Genomic DNA, 19,044 nt, shown 5'->3' with positions numbered 1-19,044 from the left:
CATTATTATATCACAGATTTTTCTGTCAACAATATTAATATTATAGATTTTTGTAATTAATTCTTAAAGTTAATATTTGTCATCTATAAACTAAATTCTGTGTAAACTTCATTTTATCAACTTCGGTCACATATATATAAAACGAAGGTTTAAAAAAATTCAAATAGTATTATACAGTTTTTGCAATTGATGTAATTTTTTTCGATTTAACGATGAAGTTTTTATTTCCATCAATCGTTTTAATATTTTGTGCTTTACAAGTAAGTATAATGTTTCTATTTTCAAAAAAGGGGGAGGATTTCATTTATATTTTCTGGGTTAATTTAATGTTAAATTTTTGTGAAATATTTTTTTTTTTTATACTTAATGAAGTGTTTTTATGTAATATTTAGGTACATTTTATATTATCGGAAGAAGCAGTTGATGTTGTCAAATTGAAAAGATTGAGTGACTTACGATACATGGTGAAAAAAAGGAATGAAAATTTGACTGCACATTTGCAACAGGAATATAATTATGCTTATAAGGAAATGCATAATTTGGCAAAATTTTTAACAGATGGAATGGTGGTTTTAGGACTTAGAGAAAGCGGTAAACTTCATGTATGTAACGTTTTTATTAATTATAATCAATTTTCAATTTATATTATACATTCTTTTTACGGTTCCGTTTGTATAAGAAAGAACCCTAAACAGTCTCGCTTTTTGGCAAAATTACATTTCTTGAAACAAAAAATTTTTACTCGACCGATTCGGTTCAAAATTTGATGATTTTCCTCAAATTTATATCCATTTGAAAGAATTTTTCTGAAACTTTGTATAAAGATAATGTATTTTTTATCGAAAATTAAGAGAAAAATACTTAACTCGATTAAAATTGATTTAAATTTAATTTTTCTCAAAAGATGAAAAATTTTTGAAAAAAAGGCCGATTTTTTAAAAAATAATTTTTACTTTTCTACAGATGATAAGGAACACGGAAAATTGTAACGATACAAGTTTCTGTAGAAATAATGCTTTAGCTACTGTATACCAATTAATTGATACAAACAATAGAACCTTGTTAGCAACGGCAAATAACATTACTGAGAATATAATACAGAAAAGTCAGCTGACTAAGTTCAATAAGGTAGCGTATTAATATACATAAATAATTATAATAATATGTATATATAATTATAATAATATTTTAATATTTTTGCATTTTTAGACTGGAGAAGAAGTTTTACTGGACTTAGACTTAGAATTTAATGAAACTGCTTCAAATTGCTTGAAAAATCATACTTTTTACTTGAGTGCAAATGATTGTCTCAGCGATAAAATAAGGAAAGCTGAATTCTTTCTCGAGACTTTTACTTTAAATACAAATATCTTTCATTTTGAAAATTCGAATTATTTAAATAAAAGTGTTCATGATTCCTATTTCCATATGAATAGAGAGCACATCGGTATAGTCAAGCAATTAGGGAAATTAAAAACTGATTTTTATGATTGTACGCGCGAATGTATAACATTTTCATAGTTTATTCAGTTAATTAATGATAAGTCCTCTAGTAATTAAAATTAGTAAAAATTTCTATTATTTCTGAATAGGCTATAATTTTTCACTAAAACAAAAATTAGGAAAAATGTTTAATCTAATATACTGTAATCTACTATAATAATTGTACATAAATTTTACTTCTAGTTGTATATATTGATATGTAAATAAATATACAATTGTGCTACAAATTCTAACCCATGCGTACTTTTTTTATTTTTTCACACGCTGCGATTGAGAATAAAAAATAAAATTGGACTATAGTGTATAAGAAGAATAAGCGTGACAATAGATGATATGTTCTTTCAATGAGTGAGGGTTAGAAAAATTGCAGTTGAATCAATAACGCGAAATATATTTATAAAATGAAAAAAAGGTACTGATTATTGAGTGAATATCGTGGGAGTTCATAAAAATCTGTGTGGCCTAACACGGGTGACAATGCGACGCCAATAAATTTAAGTATTCAAGAGTTACGCTTTTTATGTTGAAAAAATAGCGTGACATGAGATAATCGAACAGTAGGAGGAAACCATCACATTTTTCTTTTTCACATGTCGTAAAGAACTTCTAGACTCTGTGGTTGTTTACAATGGGGGACGACAAGTGACCGCAATATCATATTGTAGGTACCCCTACTGAATTTATCATATACACAACTTCTCGAATTGGTTGGGCGTTTTACTAAAAATCTTTAAAAATTCACAAATGATTTACGATTTGTGTTAAATATATATGAGGGCGATTAGAAAATGCAAGGAGATTTTTTTATTTTCGAAATCTCTCGTTTTAATCGGTAAAAAAACTGATAGTCTTCAGTTACTCAAAAAAGGACTGTGTAGTTTAGGAAGTGCTGATTATTCTTGTGGATGTAGATTATGATTCAGATTTCTACTGATATTAGTGAAATTGACTAATTCGAAAGCAAAACTTTTTTTAAATTAGAAATACTAATTTCTATTAACAAAATCTTTTTTCAGAGAGTAGTTTTCAAAATGCGATTATATTCGAATACAAAAAGAAGATCCGATTGTTCACTGATGTTTATGATCGCAATCATCAGTTTTATTGAATATATCGGTCAGGACTCGCAGGATATTTGTTGACAGGTAACTGGGGACCAACTAACCGAGTTTATGAACCAGGAAGTCCCCCCAAGACCTGCATACATACATCTCAGCGGGGATTCAAATTTTTCCTATAAAGGTGAATACTAATGACGTCGCCGATGCTAATAATGCGGATAACAATAAGAGCAATGAAATTCGGAAAGATAGGTTTCGCATCTGTGATGCAATGTGATTATTATTATTGTGATTATTATTATGAATACAGCAAGTCGAATTGAGCATATATGAATTGGAATGAAACCACTTCTATATTGTCCCTTTTATATTGTGGTGGACCACCTATCTCGCTGATTTATTTCTCCAACCACTTTGTGTCATATAATATTATTAATGACTCGATTCGTGTCTTGAATGAAATCGAAGAATATCAATGGCTGTTTTCGGCTTTCACCCAGGGTTAACCCCGAGTTAACAATTATCCAATCATCAAAAACATTCTGTTGGATCTAACCAATCACCGTTAACCGGGAGTTAACCCGGGGCGAGTGCCGAAAACGGCCAATGTAAACGTAACAAAAACCGCAACGTTTTATTCGAGAAAACCGCTGGCTCTTATTCTTATGGGTGTATTTTCAAGATATAAACGTGGATCAATTCATATTCGGCTATATTTTCAAATTTTATGGACTTTTTTTCAAGGTCTCACATATTTAGAAATTCTTATTAAATTATTCTTCAAAATTGTCATTCTTAAATTCTAATTGTTACTTGAAATATACCATTTATCTGACTTTTACTCTCTGCATTTTAACTAGTAAAATTTATTTTATTAGTCCTAATTTTTCCCGGTTTTATTCCCATCAAATTTAAATTTATTTTATTTCAAACATTTAAATAAATCTACAAATGGATTCAAAAATTTTATGAATAATTAAATACTTTTGACGAGTTTCTTTAAATTTTTTAAAAATAATGCTTTTTAAATAATTTTAATTAAAAATTTAAAAAATAATTGAATTAAATAAAGAATTTTTTCAATTTTTTAAAATAATCTTGTCTATTCATAATTATAATTGTAAATTTTATTATTTGATTTTATTAAAATTGTATTGATAATAATTGAATTTCTGCAAAGAATTTTACTATTTGTAAAAGTAATTGAATCCTTCCAAAGAATATTATTATTTATGAAAATAATTGAATTCTTGCGAAGAAATTTATTACAATTTTTGAAAATAAAAAGCAGAAATAATTAATTATCTACTTAATAAGTAATACAAATTAAATTTACTCAAGAAATAAATAAATATCATTTATTTGAACATTCAGAAATTTAAAATTATAAAAATTTAAGAGAAGTTCAATAATTATAATAATTAATGAATAATAACATAATATAATTTTTAGAAGCAAAAAATTGATTTAAAAATTTAAGAGGTACTTTATATTTTAAAAATAAAATTATAATTACGGTGACTAACTTCTCTTGATTATTTTCAAAAAATTTAAATAAAATTCTTTAAAAGAATTCAATTATTTTTAATAGAATGTTAAGAAATTTCAAAAATTTTCAATTATTTGTTTATAAAAATTCAATTATCTTGAAACAATAAAATTAAAAAATTTCAAAAATCTTATTTTTCAGAATTTTTAAGAAAACTTTGCAAAAATTCAATTTTATTAAAAAATTTAAGTGTGTATCTTTTTTTAAATTAACTAATAAAAATTTTAATTATTAATCTTCGCACTAAGGGACATGAATAAAGAATGTGTCTCTTCTTAAAATCCAATTATTTATCAATTATTAAATTAAAATACTCTGAAAATTCGATTTGTTAAAAAGTTTTTAATGGAATTTTTTTAACAAATTTAATTCTTTTCAGTTGAATTTCATAAAATTTCTATTTATTCGATAATTTTTTAAAAAATTTATTTACATACTATTTTTGAATCAGTGTCTGATTTTTTTGTTATCAAATTAATTATTTTTAACGAATTCAAATTTAGAGAACTGTATAAATCTTTAAAAATTAAAATCTGATAAAAAGCGATTTTTTAAAAACAAATTAATATAATAAAACTTTTTTTAATTTGGTGAAAAAGTTCCCGGTTTGGCATAAAATTCTTGGCTTATTCCCAGTTTCTTCCCGGATATTTCCCGGATTTCTCGGTTAGCAGACTAATTTAAATTAGTGACTCATTTTTTGCTTCTGATTTAGTAAATTTTACTAAGAATATTTATAGTGCAAAAAAGTAAATTTTGCTAATTTTAAATTGCTATTTATTAGTTATTAGTAAAATTTACTTTTTTTCTTTCTAATTAATAAATTTTACTAATAAATAGTAATTTAATTAATTATAGTTAAATTTACTTTTCTACTTTTGAATTTGTAAATTTTACTAACAAATAGTCGTTTAATAAATTATTAAAATTTACTAATTCAAAAGCAAAAAGTCAGTCCCTAATTCAAATCTTATTCTCTATTGTAACAATCGACAATCTTTGATTTCAATGATAATATTTGCTGATTTATATATAATTTTATATAATAAGTCTTTTTCATACAAAATTTTAAGAAAGAAACTTTTGATAGAATTATATTTATTTTTGTGCCGATTATATAGGAATTGAAATATTGAATGTACTTTTCCCGTATGCTAGGGACTTCTTGGGAGTTCTCTCATATAATTTTGAGTTCCCGCAGAGAATTATGTTTGGGATAAAAAAAATATTTAACTATGTTGTGACAGCTTTCAATTTCGTATAAACGATGCTTTTTAGTTTTTTACAAAACTACCATATAATAATTTTTTAATTTCCTGAAACCTGAGTTGATATTGATAAAAATAACAAAATAACAAAGTAAACCAAAAAAATTAATAAAATTGGGCGGAAAATAATGTTTTTAAGGGTAGGAATCGGTGAATTTTTACCCTTTTGGTATTTAAGTTTAATAACTAAATAAACAAACAAGTTTTCTTTAGATTTGACAAGAAATGAAACATTTAATTTATTTTCGTTCATCCTTCGATTTGAATTTTCTCATTGTTTTCGAAATCCAATTTGGTTTTGAATTAACATATTGCTTTGAGTACCTCGACGATTTTAGGAAATGTTTTGAATTATTAATACTTCTTAAACTTGGAGCTTTTCTCATGCATACGTCACTCTTACTCCTTCGAAAATTGCAAATACAACTTTTTTCCGTTTTTACACTTTGACTACTTGAATGTCTTCTCACTGTGGTGCATTTGCATTTTCGAATTTTTGAATTTGTTTTATAACCCATTAATAATTCACGATTATCGTGTTCAGTCATAACTCCAACATTTATTTGATCTAATTTTGTTTCTTGAAATTTAGCAGCAGACTGTGTGTTTTGAATATCTTGTTTTGGATTTTTCGAAATTATTTCATTGTACTGACGAAATAGGGTATTAAATTCGTCAATGATTTTTTGAATTTCTGCTTCCGTGGGCATATTACAGCAAACTGAGACTGCAGTCGTTGAATATTTACTTGCAGAATTATTGGAAATATCTTTTTTGGATAGATTTTCAATTTTTTTTAAATGTTCGACACTTTTTTCTTGAAATTCCATTGATTGCTTTTTTTCCAAACTCTGTTTACTTGGAGGTACAATATTCGATTGACTCATCTGTTTTTGAGAATTATTATTCATTTTATATGTTTTCGATGTTTCAGAAATTTGGGAACTATTTAGAATTGCATCTTGACTTTTCTCTTTAGCAGGTTTTTTTGATCTGATTCGCAAATTTCCACCAGTAACAGTTAAACACTGTGAAACAAATTTTCGTTTGTGTTTAATAAATCGGTTTAAAAATTTCATTAAAAAATGTTTTCGAAAAATTTTCTGTTTATTTTTATTTAACTTTTTATTTAAGTTTTTGATAACCTCAAAGTTTTATTTATAATTAATACTACCGAGTGATAAAGTAAGAAAATTATATTTATTATTTAAATTTTATTTATTTCTTTATTACTTTTATTTAATTTATTTTTTATTTAATTATTATTTCTACTCAACTATAAAATTGAATTTACTTACAATAGATGTGGTTAAGAGAGAACACACACAAGAAATAAGGGAACTGCAACAAATTATTCCGATCCATTCAATCATGACTATAAACTTGAATATTGTCGCAATTCGTATTTTTTAAACAATTTCCAGTTTCAAGAAAATTTCAATACAAATAAAATTTTTCCAGTTAAAAATAGTAAAAATTAATATAAAATTGCGAAATTAAAGAGCATATTAAAAAAATATATTTTATACATAAGTGACACTTGTCAAAGTAAATAAAAAACGTTCGTCATTTGATTTTCTTTCACGATGCAGAAATTTCAAAAAACATAGCAAAAAGCTTTTATTGTTTGCTTAAATTACAAATTTGTTGCTAGTGTAATTTACGAGAAGTTAAAAATAATTTTTTTGAATCTGAATTTCAGTTGGATGAATTTTAAACTGAAAATTCCTTCCTTGCCAACTAAACTCCTGTATGTAGGCATTTCAATCTACACACGCGTAACTCAGAAATTATAATAATTTATTGAAGATTTATTTATTGTAACAATTTTTTTTCAAAATCGAAAAGAGTCGAAATTGTGCTTTGCAGACAACTCGGGTAGAAAGCTATTGATTCAAAAAACTTTTTTAGAAACTATATAATAACGATTTTAAATAACAAGATATATTTTTGAAATAAGAAAATAAATACACAATGCTCAATAAGTGTTTAGTACACTTTTTTCGTTTTTCCCAAATTGAAATCACTCACAGATGAAGACAAAGATTTTACCAAATCATTTTGACATTTGCATTTTAAGTGCAACAATCTTTCATTAGAATTATTCGGCTGCTTTGTCAATTTCACGTATAATTTATATTTCCCTCGTAAATTGTTTTTCAAATTTTCTTCTTCTCTCTTATTATTATAAATAATTTCGGCATTAGAAACTTTTAAATTTTCAACATCACAAGTACTTGTCCCATTTCTCTTCATATTTTTTATTTGATTATTTGAGGATAATTTTGCTTCGACTGGGAATTTTTTCATCTCCTGTTTCTCACAATTTTTAAAATGTTCACTTCCCGAAGAGGATTTTAAATTATCCCTTGATTTACAGCGTTTCAAAATTTTTGCTACATCTTTCTGACATTTCATTCTTTGAAAACACAATTCGCTGGAACTGGTTCTTTGCAATTTATGTATAATCCTTGGAAAACTAGAGCAATAAATACTTTTTCATTTAAATTAAATCATATATGCTAGAGTAAATAAAAGTAGTATGAATTTAATAATGATTTTATAATAAAAATTTTTAGAATAAAAAATATTTATACCAAAATGAAAACAGTAGGCTGCACCAAATGCATGTTATGCATAATGTGTTGCAAATTGTAAACCCTTCTACCATTCTGGATTTGTTGACAATTTCATATTTTAAATGTAACTAACTTTTTTCAAGGGAATTTTAAATTTTATTTTCATATTTACCTACATGATTTAAAACTTAACCTCTTATTATTATACAAAATTTGTTACATTAGTGATCTGAAGGTGGTAAATATTATTTACCTATTATTCAAACTATACATATGTATAATTGTAATAAAAATAAAAAAATCGTTACCTAGTAACTTTCTTAACTAAATTTATACGAAAATTTATGTTTTAAAAAATTTGTTTTTAAAATACCAAAAATAATACTCAATAGTTATTAATAATGAAACGAAAAAGTAAATTTTTTTTTTAGAGATTGAGACTCGAGCAAAATTTGTAAATGAAGATTGTGACATTTGCTAATTACAAATGCATAGAATTATTATGTGACATTAAAAAAATTTTTATTTTACTATTATTGCAGTTCCTCTAAGTATATACACTTTATTTCTGATTTGTGAATCTTATGAAATTTATATACCATTGACAAACAGAACTAATTATTGAAAATTTCTTGAAAATCCCCTATTTTTATTTATTATTGACATTTTCTCAGTGAATTAAATTATCAGTGATAATTCACTGTAAAAATGAAATTATCAAAGAAATCAATAAAATGCAAAAAAACAGTCAGAAGTTACGTATTATTTAGTATTTACCATAGGAATCGATTAGTCCTTCATTAAATTCTTGTAATCCATTAGAATTAAAATTGAAAATAATTAACACAATTTGTCACAAATGATAGTTTTTAGTCTTTTCATTCAATTATTTATATTATTAATCCATTATTTATTATTATTATTATATTATTAATTGAAGAAAAATATTTTCTTTTTAAAAAATTTCCAATTTCCACAAAACTGAAGAAAGACTATAACTAATATCAAACGTTTTTTGCTTGAGATAGAAAAAAATCTTTAAATCTGTTGTAACACAATAATTATTATTAGCAATTAAAAAGAGATCAACCTAGAAATTTATACCCGCCAACACATTCAGTGTGACGATGATTATGAAAATAAAATACAACTTAACATAAGCGTAGAAACATTATTTATTAACTATTTCTATAAATTAGAATATTGTTTATTTTTTTTTTTATTTTTTTTATTATTTCTTTTGTCACATATGAAGGAAATCATTAAATTTGTCCAACCTTCAAAGAACAATAATTAGAAAGACTGAAGAAATTAGCAAATATTTCTGAAAAAGCAATTTTTTTTAAAACCTTTCTAAACGGTTTCGATGTTTAAGAATGGGACTTATTACATGTGTGGGGGGCACTCGTGGAGGGCTCATTCGAATCTCAAGTCAGAGTCGCGATAGAAGTGGTATCAAGAACCGGTGCGATTTCCTTTGGATAATTTAAAGTTAATTTTTTCACATTTAAAGTAAGTATTTTAAAAACTACTATGAAAACAAAAAAACTATAAAGAACAAAAATATTACATTTTTCATCAGAATTCCTAAAGAGTATTTTTTTTTTCATTCAATTTTCCGAATTATTTAATAAATCATTAGAGTAATTACCTACATTTAAAAAATGTAAAGATTAATAATCCTAATTTATTAATTAGGATTATTATAATAAATAAATATTTAAAATAATATTAATTTAAAAAAGATTATAACTAATTTTTTTGTTAACTTTTTTATTAATTTTATAATTATAAGAATGTTTTAAAAATCTACGTGTTTTGTAAGAAACTAAACAAAGATAGTTTCCCTAATTTAAAATAGAAAGTTTTTCTTATTTTTTAATTAAAAATTCGAAAAACATTTTGAAATAATTTGAAAAAAATTAAACATAGTTTCCCTAATTTAATATAGGGATTTTTTTATTTTCTAAGTCAAAATATAAAAAACATTTTCAAATAATTTATTATTAATATTATTTATAAAACGACTATATTTTCTGATAACCAATATTTTTATTTAAGAATAACGAACTGCTAAACTTTATTCGTAATATCTCCGGTTAATTTGTAATTATATCTCGAAGGCTAAGTCACGTGACATCAAGTTTGACACAAAAGGAAAAATAAGTCACTCCACAAAGTTCGAAATGTTCAAAGTTACAATGTTCATTTAGAAGTTAGTTCCTAAAATGGTATTTTATGTATGTATATATTACCGGAAATAACGTCATTAAGTAAATAATGAAACATAATTTTCGCATGTGTATACACGAAAACAATAAAACTTTATATACTGAAATATTTCTATTTTGATAAATATTATTCATAAAATAATCAATTTTTATACCGCAAGCATAATAAAAGTATAATAAAAAAAACAATTACCATAAAAAAGAAAAAAATAAGTAACTAAAATCAATAAGACACTTTTCTTGCAAAACACGTAAATTTTGGAAACAAGCGAAATGCTTTCTAAAATTGATCCGCGATTGTAGAAAGAAAAAAAAATGTAAACAAAATGCATATGAAACAGAAAGAAGTAATTTCTCTTTTGTCCATTGCCAATAAACACGCGCGGAACGTATTGATTGCAAAATTATTTTTTTTAAGAAACAACTGAGCACTGCACATTTGAATTATTAGTTTCGAGTTGACAAGAACTTTCCAATTCTCTGATTATGAAATTTATAAAGAGTACACACTTTTCAGATTAATTTCACTAATTATAAATTTCGATTTTGATAAAACATGTAAAATTCACTTAATGTAGGAAATGAGAGTCGAAAGCAGTCACATAACGTAAAATGTTAAGTGTTATTGACTAAATGTCTGTACATGTTATTAAAAAAAATATTCCACTGATCTAGTTTTTAAATATGGAAATTATGAACATTCGTTAGATTCCTGAAATATGAGTTTTATTAATCCGCTTACAATTATATTTTTAAAACTTGTTACGACGATTTTAATTTAATAAAATGAAAAAATTTAAATTATATTTTTATTAACAAAAAAAATAATTATATCAATTTTCTAAAAATACAGGGCTCGGATTGTGTGACTTTTTCGACTTTTTTCAACTTTTCTAAGGAAATGTGACTTTCTTCAACTTTTTTTCTCTCAAATTTTTCGAAAACATCAATAACTTCATTTTTAAATAAATATTTAATTATTATTTTTCCATAGGAAATAAAATTCTTCAAAAGATTCAAATTCAAACCTTTTTGAAATTAAACAAGTTATAAAAAATTGTTATAAAACATGAAGAAATCGATCACTCCGAGTCTTTGACTCGGAGCAATCGATGTCTTCATGTTTTATAATAATTAATTAAAGATAACCGAGTGATAAAATCATTATTTTATATTACAAAACTTTATAAAAAACTTTTTTTTATATTATTTATTTTTATGAAAATAATTGAATTATTGAGAAGAAATTTATAAAACATTAGTAAGTAATTGAATTTTGCAGAAGAATTTTGATATTTACAAAGATAATTGAAATTTTGAGGAGAATTTAAAAAAAAAATTTTTGAAAATATGTAATTGAATTTCTGCAAAGAATTTTCTTACTTTTGAAGATAATTGAATTTTGCAAAGAATTTTATCAGAAACTTTTGAAAATAATTAAATTTCCATGATGAATTTTATTATTTATGAAGATAATGCTAATTTTGACATTGACGAGAAATTTAAAAAAAAATTTTTAAATAATTGAATTTCTGCGAAGAATTTTATTACTTTTGAAAATAATTGAATTTCTACGATGAATTTTATTATTTATAAAGATAATTAAAATTTTGACAAGAATTTTATTATTCATAAAGATAATTGAAATTTTGAACAGATTTTTTTTAAAATGTTGAAAAATAATTGGATTTTGCAGAAGAATTTTGATATTTATACCTAAAGATAATTGAAATTGTGAGGAGAATTTAAAAAAAAATTTGAAAATAATTCAATTTCTGCGAAGAATTTTTTTACTTTTGAAGATAATTGAATTTTGTAAAGAATTTTATCAGAACTTTTGAAAATAATTAAATTTCCATGATGAATTTTATTATTTATAAAATTTTGACGAGAAATATAAAAAAAATTTTGAATATAATTAAATTTCTACGAAGAATTTTATTATTATTTTTACAAATAATTAAATTTCAGAGAAGAATTTTATTATTTATAAAAATAATTGAAATTTTGACAAGAATTTTATTAAATTTTTTTTTAAATAATTGAATTTAGGAGAAGAATTTTATTATTTATATAAACAATTTACATTTTAAAGAGAATTTTTAAAAAAATGTTAAAAATACCTAATTAAAATTTTGCTATGAATTTTATTAAATTTGAATTTATGCGACTAAAGCGACTTTTTTGAGTCCTAAATACAATCCGAGCCCTGAAAATAATAAAATTCCCGCTAATATAAAAAAACTGATTGTAATACTAAACGTCTATTACTTTAAGGGATTAAAACCTGAAAAGTATGTAATGGTATGAAAATGAGAAATATAATTCTATTTTATGAAAAAATATAATATTCGAAAAAAATATTTATATTTAATGTAGGAGAAGATAAAAAAAATGAGCAAGAATTTAAATTCTATTCTTCAACAAATATTATACATATATAAGAATAAGAATAAAACAAAATGTTCTTGTGTAATGAATGTAAATATTGATATCCTTTGCACTTTAATGTGAGAACAAAAGAACCTTGTGAAAAATGAATTTGCAGAATTAAGTAAATTTGTATTTACTCAATAAGTAAATACATGATTTTATAATATTCTTTATGCAATATCGTCATTGTGAAAAAGAGACACGAGAAATTATTTTCTGTAACATATATTTTATACTTCCACTCTCTAAATTTGAATCAGTAAAAATGTTTACTAATTTTTTTTTTTTTTGAATTAGTAAATAAAATTTCGTTTTTGAATTAGTAAATTTTACAAATATGTAAATTAGTAAAAATAATTATTTATTAGTAAAATTTACGAATTTAAAATATCTTTATTTTAATATTTAAATTAAATATTTAACTAAATAAAATGAAATAATTATATGCATTTATGCTGGACACGAAATTCATAGTTATTTTCAACAATTAAGAGAAAGTTTAAGAACAATTTCTACAATTTCAGTTTAAAATGACACTTCTACCCCCGACTGTGGAACAACAAAAGCGAATTGACGAAGAACTGCCACCTGATCCCGAAATGAGAAAACGTGACATAATTGCCATAAAAGAATGGTTAGCCAAACAACCTCATCTACCAAAAAACATGGGTAAAATTTAATATTTGAGTACAAATAATTTTCTCTAATTTCTTTAATTATTACACATAATTAAAATTATACAATATTTGATAAATAAAATATAAAAAAAAGACTGTGAAAACTTTTTAAATTTTACTTAAAAGTTTCGTTTCAGATGACAAAAGACTAGAAAATTTCCTCTTCGGATGCAAGAACAGTATTGAAAGATGCAAATTAATTTTGGAAAGATACTACAGTGCGCGAACAGCTTTACCGGAATTTTTCGCAAATAGAGATCCTTTGGCGAAGGAAATACAAGAGTGCTGTAAATCTGTGTAAAATACTATTTTTATACTTTTTATTGTTCAATATTTTTTTTACTATTTAATACTTTTATTTTATTTTTAATAGTCATTCTAATAGTCATTTTAAAATGAATTCTTGTATGTATAAATAACTTTTTTTTATTATATCTCTATAGATTTTAACTAATATTTAAATAATACGATTCTTAAAAATATTTTCAGACAATATTTTCTCTTACCATCTCTGACACGAGAAGGGCACAGAGTAACAATTCTACGATTGAATAACAAAGCATTGGAAAAATTTTCCCTGCAAGCAATAACTCGGAGAATTTTAATGGTAATGGATCTTCGTTTAATGGAAGAAGCTTCATTGTCGAACATCATGGTTCTTGATTTAGAGGTGAATTTTTAAAGTTTTTTTTAGATAAAATAATATTTTCAGTTTATTTTAATAATTGTATTTCAGAGATGTCTATTCCAAGTTTAAATGCTTCTGTTTAGTTTTTGTTTCCTAATTGTTTTCATACTTTTTCTTCTTTTTGAGTGTTTTGAATTTTAAAATTAATTATTTTAAGAATTATTTTAAATTATTGTAGAAAAACTAATTTTTATTAATGTAAAATATTTTATTTTATTTATTTATAATAATCGAAGTTTCTAGGGTTAATAAATGTCATTTATTTTTGAGGAAGTTAATTAAAATTGTACTGAAAATACTTGAATTCTTTCAAAGAATTCTATCAAAATTTTTAAGAACAATTTAATTCTTTCGAAGAATTTTATTAAAAATTTAAGAACGCAATTTAATTCTTTCGAAGAATTGTATTAAAATTTTTAAGAATAGTTGAATTTTTTCGAAAATTTTATTACAATTTTTGAGAATAATAAATAACAATAATTAATTACTTAATATTAATTAAGAAATGAATTTAAACAAATTTTAAGTCCTGAATTTTCAAGAAATTAAAGAAAAAATTTTTCTCATTTAAAAGAATTAAACATTGAAAGTTAATTCTTTGAAAATAAAAATATTTGCAATTTGCATAATAATAATAAAAAATAGAACACGGCGTTTTGCTCGTCAGCGCGCGTAACATTTTCAGGTAAACAAAATAATCACTGAATTCAAAGTAAGAGAGAAAGGTTAAAACATTAACTAGTATGGAATGAGAAAAATATACAAATACTTCTACTTTTTATTACCAACGTTCAGGGTTTCAGTGCAGGACATTTTGCAAAGTGCAGTCCAACACAATCGATTGTTCGAAGGGCAATGCTTGCCATACAGGATAGCATGCCCTTTCGGTTACACCGAGTGCATTACCTCCACGCACCGACATTTATTGAAAGTGTTCTTAACATTTTCTACCCTCTGCTCAAGGAAAAATTAATTCAAAAGGTATGAGCAACAAAATTCCTAAAATTAATTAACTACTTAAAAAAATTAAAAATTAATTCATCTCAATTCATCTTATGTACAAATTTTTATTAATTTATCCTTTTCTTAGAAGACACGGAAAAAAATTTATTTGATTCAAATAAACAATTACTTTTCAACTATCGAATGATTTGTAATTATCAAATAATTATTTGCATCAAATAATTTTCGACCAAGTCAATTAGATTATATTTGCTTAAAATACTGAAATTATTGGTTCAAACCCAATTTATTTGATCGAGATAAAAATTATTTGATTCAAGTATAAATATTTATTTGATAAACAAGTAATCGTTTATTTGAATCAAATAAATTTTCCCCAGTGTTTAAATTACAAAAATTTAAATTTGAAGCCACGATAATAAATATCATCTAATTATTTTTAAAAACCTTTGCGGACTTTAATATCATTTTATAGTTTCGAATTCATACTGGAGGTGGAGAAGATTTATATCCATATGTAGAGCAAGAAATTTTGCCAAATGAATGGGGAGGCAATGCTGGAACTTTTGAAGAATTGAACGGTATTATTTGTCTATTAAGTTGAAATATTTTATCGGAAATTCAAAAATAATATTTTAAATTCGCTCAAAATTGTTCTAGTATTATTTTTTAGCAATTATTTAGTAATATTATTTAGTAATAATTTAAGAATTATTTAATAATTATTTAATAATTATTTTTTTCTTTGTACAGTTATATTATTATAAAATAAAATAAAATAAATTATTTTTAGATGCATGGTGCAGAAAAATTGAAAAGCACAAAGACTGGTATTTAAGGGACGAAAAAATCAGCAAGACAGATGAAAATTTACGAATGCCCAGTCACAAATCGTTACTTGCAAAGGAACTCGACGGAATGCAAGGTTCATTTCGACAATTAAATATCGACTGAAAAGTAATTTTCTAAATTTTTTATAAATATTTCGATTCGACGAAATTACCAATTTTTCCAATAATAATTATTGTTAATTTTTTACTTACTTTCGTTTTATAAATGACCATTATATGTATAAATAAATTTTTGAAAAAGAAACTCAAACTCTAAAAGTGTTTCAAATATAATTTCTTTTATAAGTTTTTAGCGACGCCTGTGTCTCGATAATCGCAAGCTTCTGCAACAGCAAATCGACAAGACAGTACCCTACAATATCAAAACACGGGAACTTATTATTTGAAAATATCTTCAAAATCGTTATATTAAATTTTCTTATGCAAGAGAATAGATTTTTATCTCAAAATTCCATACATTTTCTTCAAAATTTGTATTCTAAAACTAATTATTTTTAGTAGTTCAAATAATAAATTGAAGAGATTTCATATTTTCAAAAAATGAATAAAAAAAAAAAAATAAAAAAAAATGAATGAAAAATTTTTTTAATAAAAATATATATTTTAAACGCAATACATATTTAATTGTAAAAACAGATGTATAGCATACAACATCCAATGGGAAGAATTGATTTTTTAAATAATGACGTCACTAGAAATATTCAGCATGCGCAAACTGCATTGAAAGATATCAAAGGCATTAAATACACTGTTATCACTACTTTAAAAAAAATAGTTAAAATTAAAAAGATTTTTTTATCTCACTTGCCTTGCAAGTATTATTTCACTGTTTTTTTCGTACTTTTATCTTTTACCATTTTCAATGAGATTTATACTCGATAGAAATAATTGTGCAATATTATGAAGAACTTTGTGTACTTTTACTCCATAAAAATTAAAAATAATTATCCACTATTACAGTAGATTTTCAGTTAAAAGTTTTCTTTTTTCCTTCGGTTCGTATTTTTAAAAATGTGTTTCGTTTTTTAAACAACTATTTTTTTTAGAAAATTATGTAGAAAATGTAGAAAAATAAAAATTAGTTTTTAAAAAATAAAACTTGATTTTTCATCACATACATTAAAAATATATTAATTATTTAACATTTTCTTTCTGTTGAAATTGTTTTTTGTAATTATTATTATTATTAATTTTAAGATTAATAATTTAGTTTATTCATACAATAATATTAATTTCAGTGTTTTAATTTTCAATATATGTATATTTTAATTTATTTATAAAAAATAGGCGTGTATTAAAATACTGAAATATTAATATTATTCTATTAATATATTAAATTATTTGTGGAGCTATTAAAATTTTAATTTGTCAAAATATGTTCCGGTCTTTAATAACAGAAATATTGAAAAAATATTTTAAATAAAGTATTTTTAAAGAAATTTTTTTAAATGAAAGAGCAAATTAGAGACAATAAAGATCACAACTGGAGTTTTCGACTTTTGAAGAAGATTACTTTCTGCATTTCTTTACCAAAGGGTATAAAACTAATTAGTCAGAAAAATATTCCTTAGAACACCAAAATAATATATCTTCATTTCAAAGATTCTAAGAATCTTATATCTAATTACAAAAATCAAATGCATTTTATTTTAAATTAATTTTAAATTAGCCAGGATATGAATATAATTTTTTATATACATTGAATGCAGAATTTATCTTCTAGTTGTTATGTTTATCGATTAAACAAACATTTATTATATATTTCAGCTTTTATTTTTATCGATTTTCTTCTCTGTATAATAATAAAAGTAATAACAGAGATATATGACAAAAGTAATAAGAAGAAAGCTTTTTTTCTTAAATCCCAAGAGTACGATTTTTTTCCTTACATCTTGGTACTGTTTCTGAGATTGGCAATTTTTTTTTTTTTTGAACAATGTAATATACAGAACCCTCAAGTAAATTTTGAGGTCAAGAACCTTTTGCATTTCTAGAAATTTCTACACTACAATTTTTATTTTACGTTCCACTGTCGAATTGAAAAATTTAACAATCAACGTTATTCTTGAACGTAATGGTAAATTTCTTTTTATTAAATTTTGTATGAGGCTGAAGTCCGCAACGTTTTTTGAAACGAAAGAACGAAAAAATAGTTAGAAAATATTTATTATTTTAGCTTCAAAATTAAATTAGAAGTAACATTTAACTTTTACGAAAAAGTTAATATAATAAAAAAAGTCAACGAAGTTGACATTTAGGATCAATGATTAAAAAAAAGAATTTATTTTGACAAAAACAGTAAAATTTTTTGTTCACAAATATTTCTTTTATAAATTACTGAAATCAAAAAAACTATGCGAAATATGTTTTATGCAAAAGTTTATATAAATTTAAAAAGAGAAATATTTTTTCTCCTAAGTCGTAAATATTTTAAATATTCCATAAAATTATTTTTGAGGTAATTTTTCAAAATTCAATGTCCGCATAAAATGGACCAGAAAATATTTCGACCCCTTTTGAATTATTAATTTTCCTAAAAATTCTTAGATTTTAAAATCCATGCGTAACTTTGTAGAAAATATTTTTGTATATTTACAAAATAATAGCCGAACGAAAAATTTGATTTTTACTATTTTTGGAGCATAATTTTTGGAATATTTTAAATTTTTTGTACATTACAATATCATGAAAAATTGACATAAAAATAATTTTAAAAATAAATTATAAAAAAATTAAATTTAAACTTAAAAAATTAGATAGGTTATGTTTATAATTTTTGGAGTAAAATTACAAAAGGAGTATCAATGAATATTTTTAATTATTGATGTTCAAGTCTTCATTACGTGCAAAATGTTCAAGAGAACCTATGGTTTTAAAATTACATAATTAAAAAGGAGCTTTTGATCAAGGTAAATCTAGAATAATCATAACCTAAAATTCGTTTGCTTCTTAGTTAAAAATACCAGTGTACCCCCCTAAAGAAGGAATCTTGAAGTAAGATTTTGTGCGCACTTCGTCTTTTTTTCGAAAAACGAGATAACAATTTTTAATTGAAAATTAAATAACCGTATAAATCTAGACTTTGATAATAAACAAGTTACGAAATCTGCCGGAACGAAACAAAGTCACATAATCGAGACATTTATGTCTACCATAAATTTGGAGAATTATAAATCAAAAGAAAATAAAGATATAATTTTTCCACTGCTTTCCCAAAGAGATTTAATTCATCCGCAAGAAA

General features: G+C 23.5%; 3 protein-coding genes across 5 annotated transcripts in view; 2 read left to right on the top strand and 1 right to left on the bottom strand.

Moving 5' to 3' along the window:
• LOC122501654 (cytochrome P450 302a1, mitochondrial) overlaps positions 1–19,044 on the bottom strand; it is an 83,035-nt gene that overhangs the window by 57,170 nt on the left and 6,821 nt on the right. The gene's annotated exons all lie outside the window — the stretch shown is intronic.
• LOC122501660 lies at positions 92–1,736 on the top strand. The gene is made up of 4 exons (XM_043611292.1): positions 92–260; positions 393–602; positions 964–1,128; positions 1,210–1,736. Exons 1-4 carry the CDS (start codon positions 213–215, stop codon positions 1,519–1,521), a joined length of 735 nt encoding a protein of 244 aa, XP_043467227.1. The 5' UTR covers positions 92–212; the 3' UTR covers positions 1,522–1,736.
• LOC122501658 (alpha-tocopherol transfer protein-like) lies at positions 9,301–16,551 on the top strand. Of its 3 annotated transcripts, XM_043611289.1 has the most exons (8): positions 9,309–9,472; positions 13,149–13,293; positions 13,439–13,598; positions 13,791–13,971; positions 14,785–14,970; positions 15,428–15,533; positions 15,746–15,909; positions 16,090–16,551. In XM_043611289.1, exons 2-7 carry the CDS (start codon positions 13,155–13,157, stop codon positions 15,904–15,906), a joined length of 933 nt encoding a protein of 310 aa, XP_043467224.1. In that variant the 5' UTR covers positions 9,309–9,472; positions 13,149–13,154; the 3' UTR covers positions 15,907–15,909; positions 16,090–16,551. The 3 variants fall into 3 exon arrangements, with proteins under 3 accessions (XP_043467225.1, XP_043467224.1, XP_043467223.1); XM_043611290.1 differs by lacking the exon at positions 16,090–16,551 and having other exon boundaries at positions 9,301–9,472; positions 13,428–13,598; positions 15,746–16,005; XM_043611288.1 differs by lacking the exon at positions 16,090–16,551 and having other exon boundaries at positions 15,746–16,005.

This window comes from Leptopilina heterotoma, unplaced genomic scaffold, assembly GCF_015476425.1.
Source record: "Leptopilina heterotoma isolate Lh14 unplaced genomic scaffold, ASM1547642v1 Lhet_212, whole genome shotgun sequence".
NCBI lineage: Eukaryota > Metazoa > Arthropoda > Insecta > Hymenoptera > Figitidae > Leptopilina > Leptopilina heterotoma.
This window is presented reverse-complemented; position numbering and strand designations above follow the sequence as displayed.

Excerpts from the sequence above, each read along its gene's own strand:
- LOC122501660 (XM_043611292.1), top strand. The coding sequence starts at position 213 with ATGAAGTTTTTATTTCCATCAATCGTTTTAATATTTTGTGCTTTACAA. Across the intron at positions 261-392 it reads TAATATTTTGTGCTTTACAA|GTACATTTTATATTATCGGA; the intron begins GTAAGTATAATG and ends TGTAATATTTAG. Across the intron at positions 603-963 it reads GAGAAAGCGGTAAACTTCAT|ATGATAAGGAACACGGAAAA; the intron begins GTATGTAACGTT and ends ACTTTTCTACAG.
- LOC122501658 (XM_043611289.1), top strand. The coding sequence starts at position 13,155 with ATGACACTTCTACCCCCGACTGTGGAACAACAAAAGCGAATTGACGAA. Across the intron at positions 13,294-13,438 it reads TCATCTACCAAAAAACATGG|ATGACAAAAGACTAGAAAAT; the intron begins GTAAAATTTAAT and ends GTTTCGTTTCAG. Across the intron at positions 14,971-15,427 it reads AGGAAAAATTAATTCAAAAG|TTTCGAATTCATACTGGAGG; the intron begins GTATGAGCAACA and ends ATCATTTTATAG.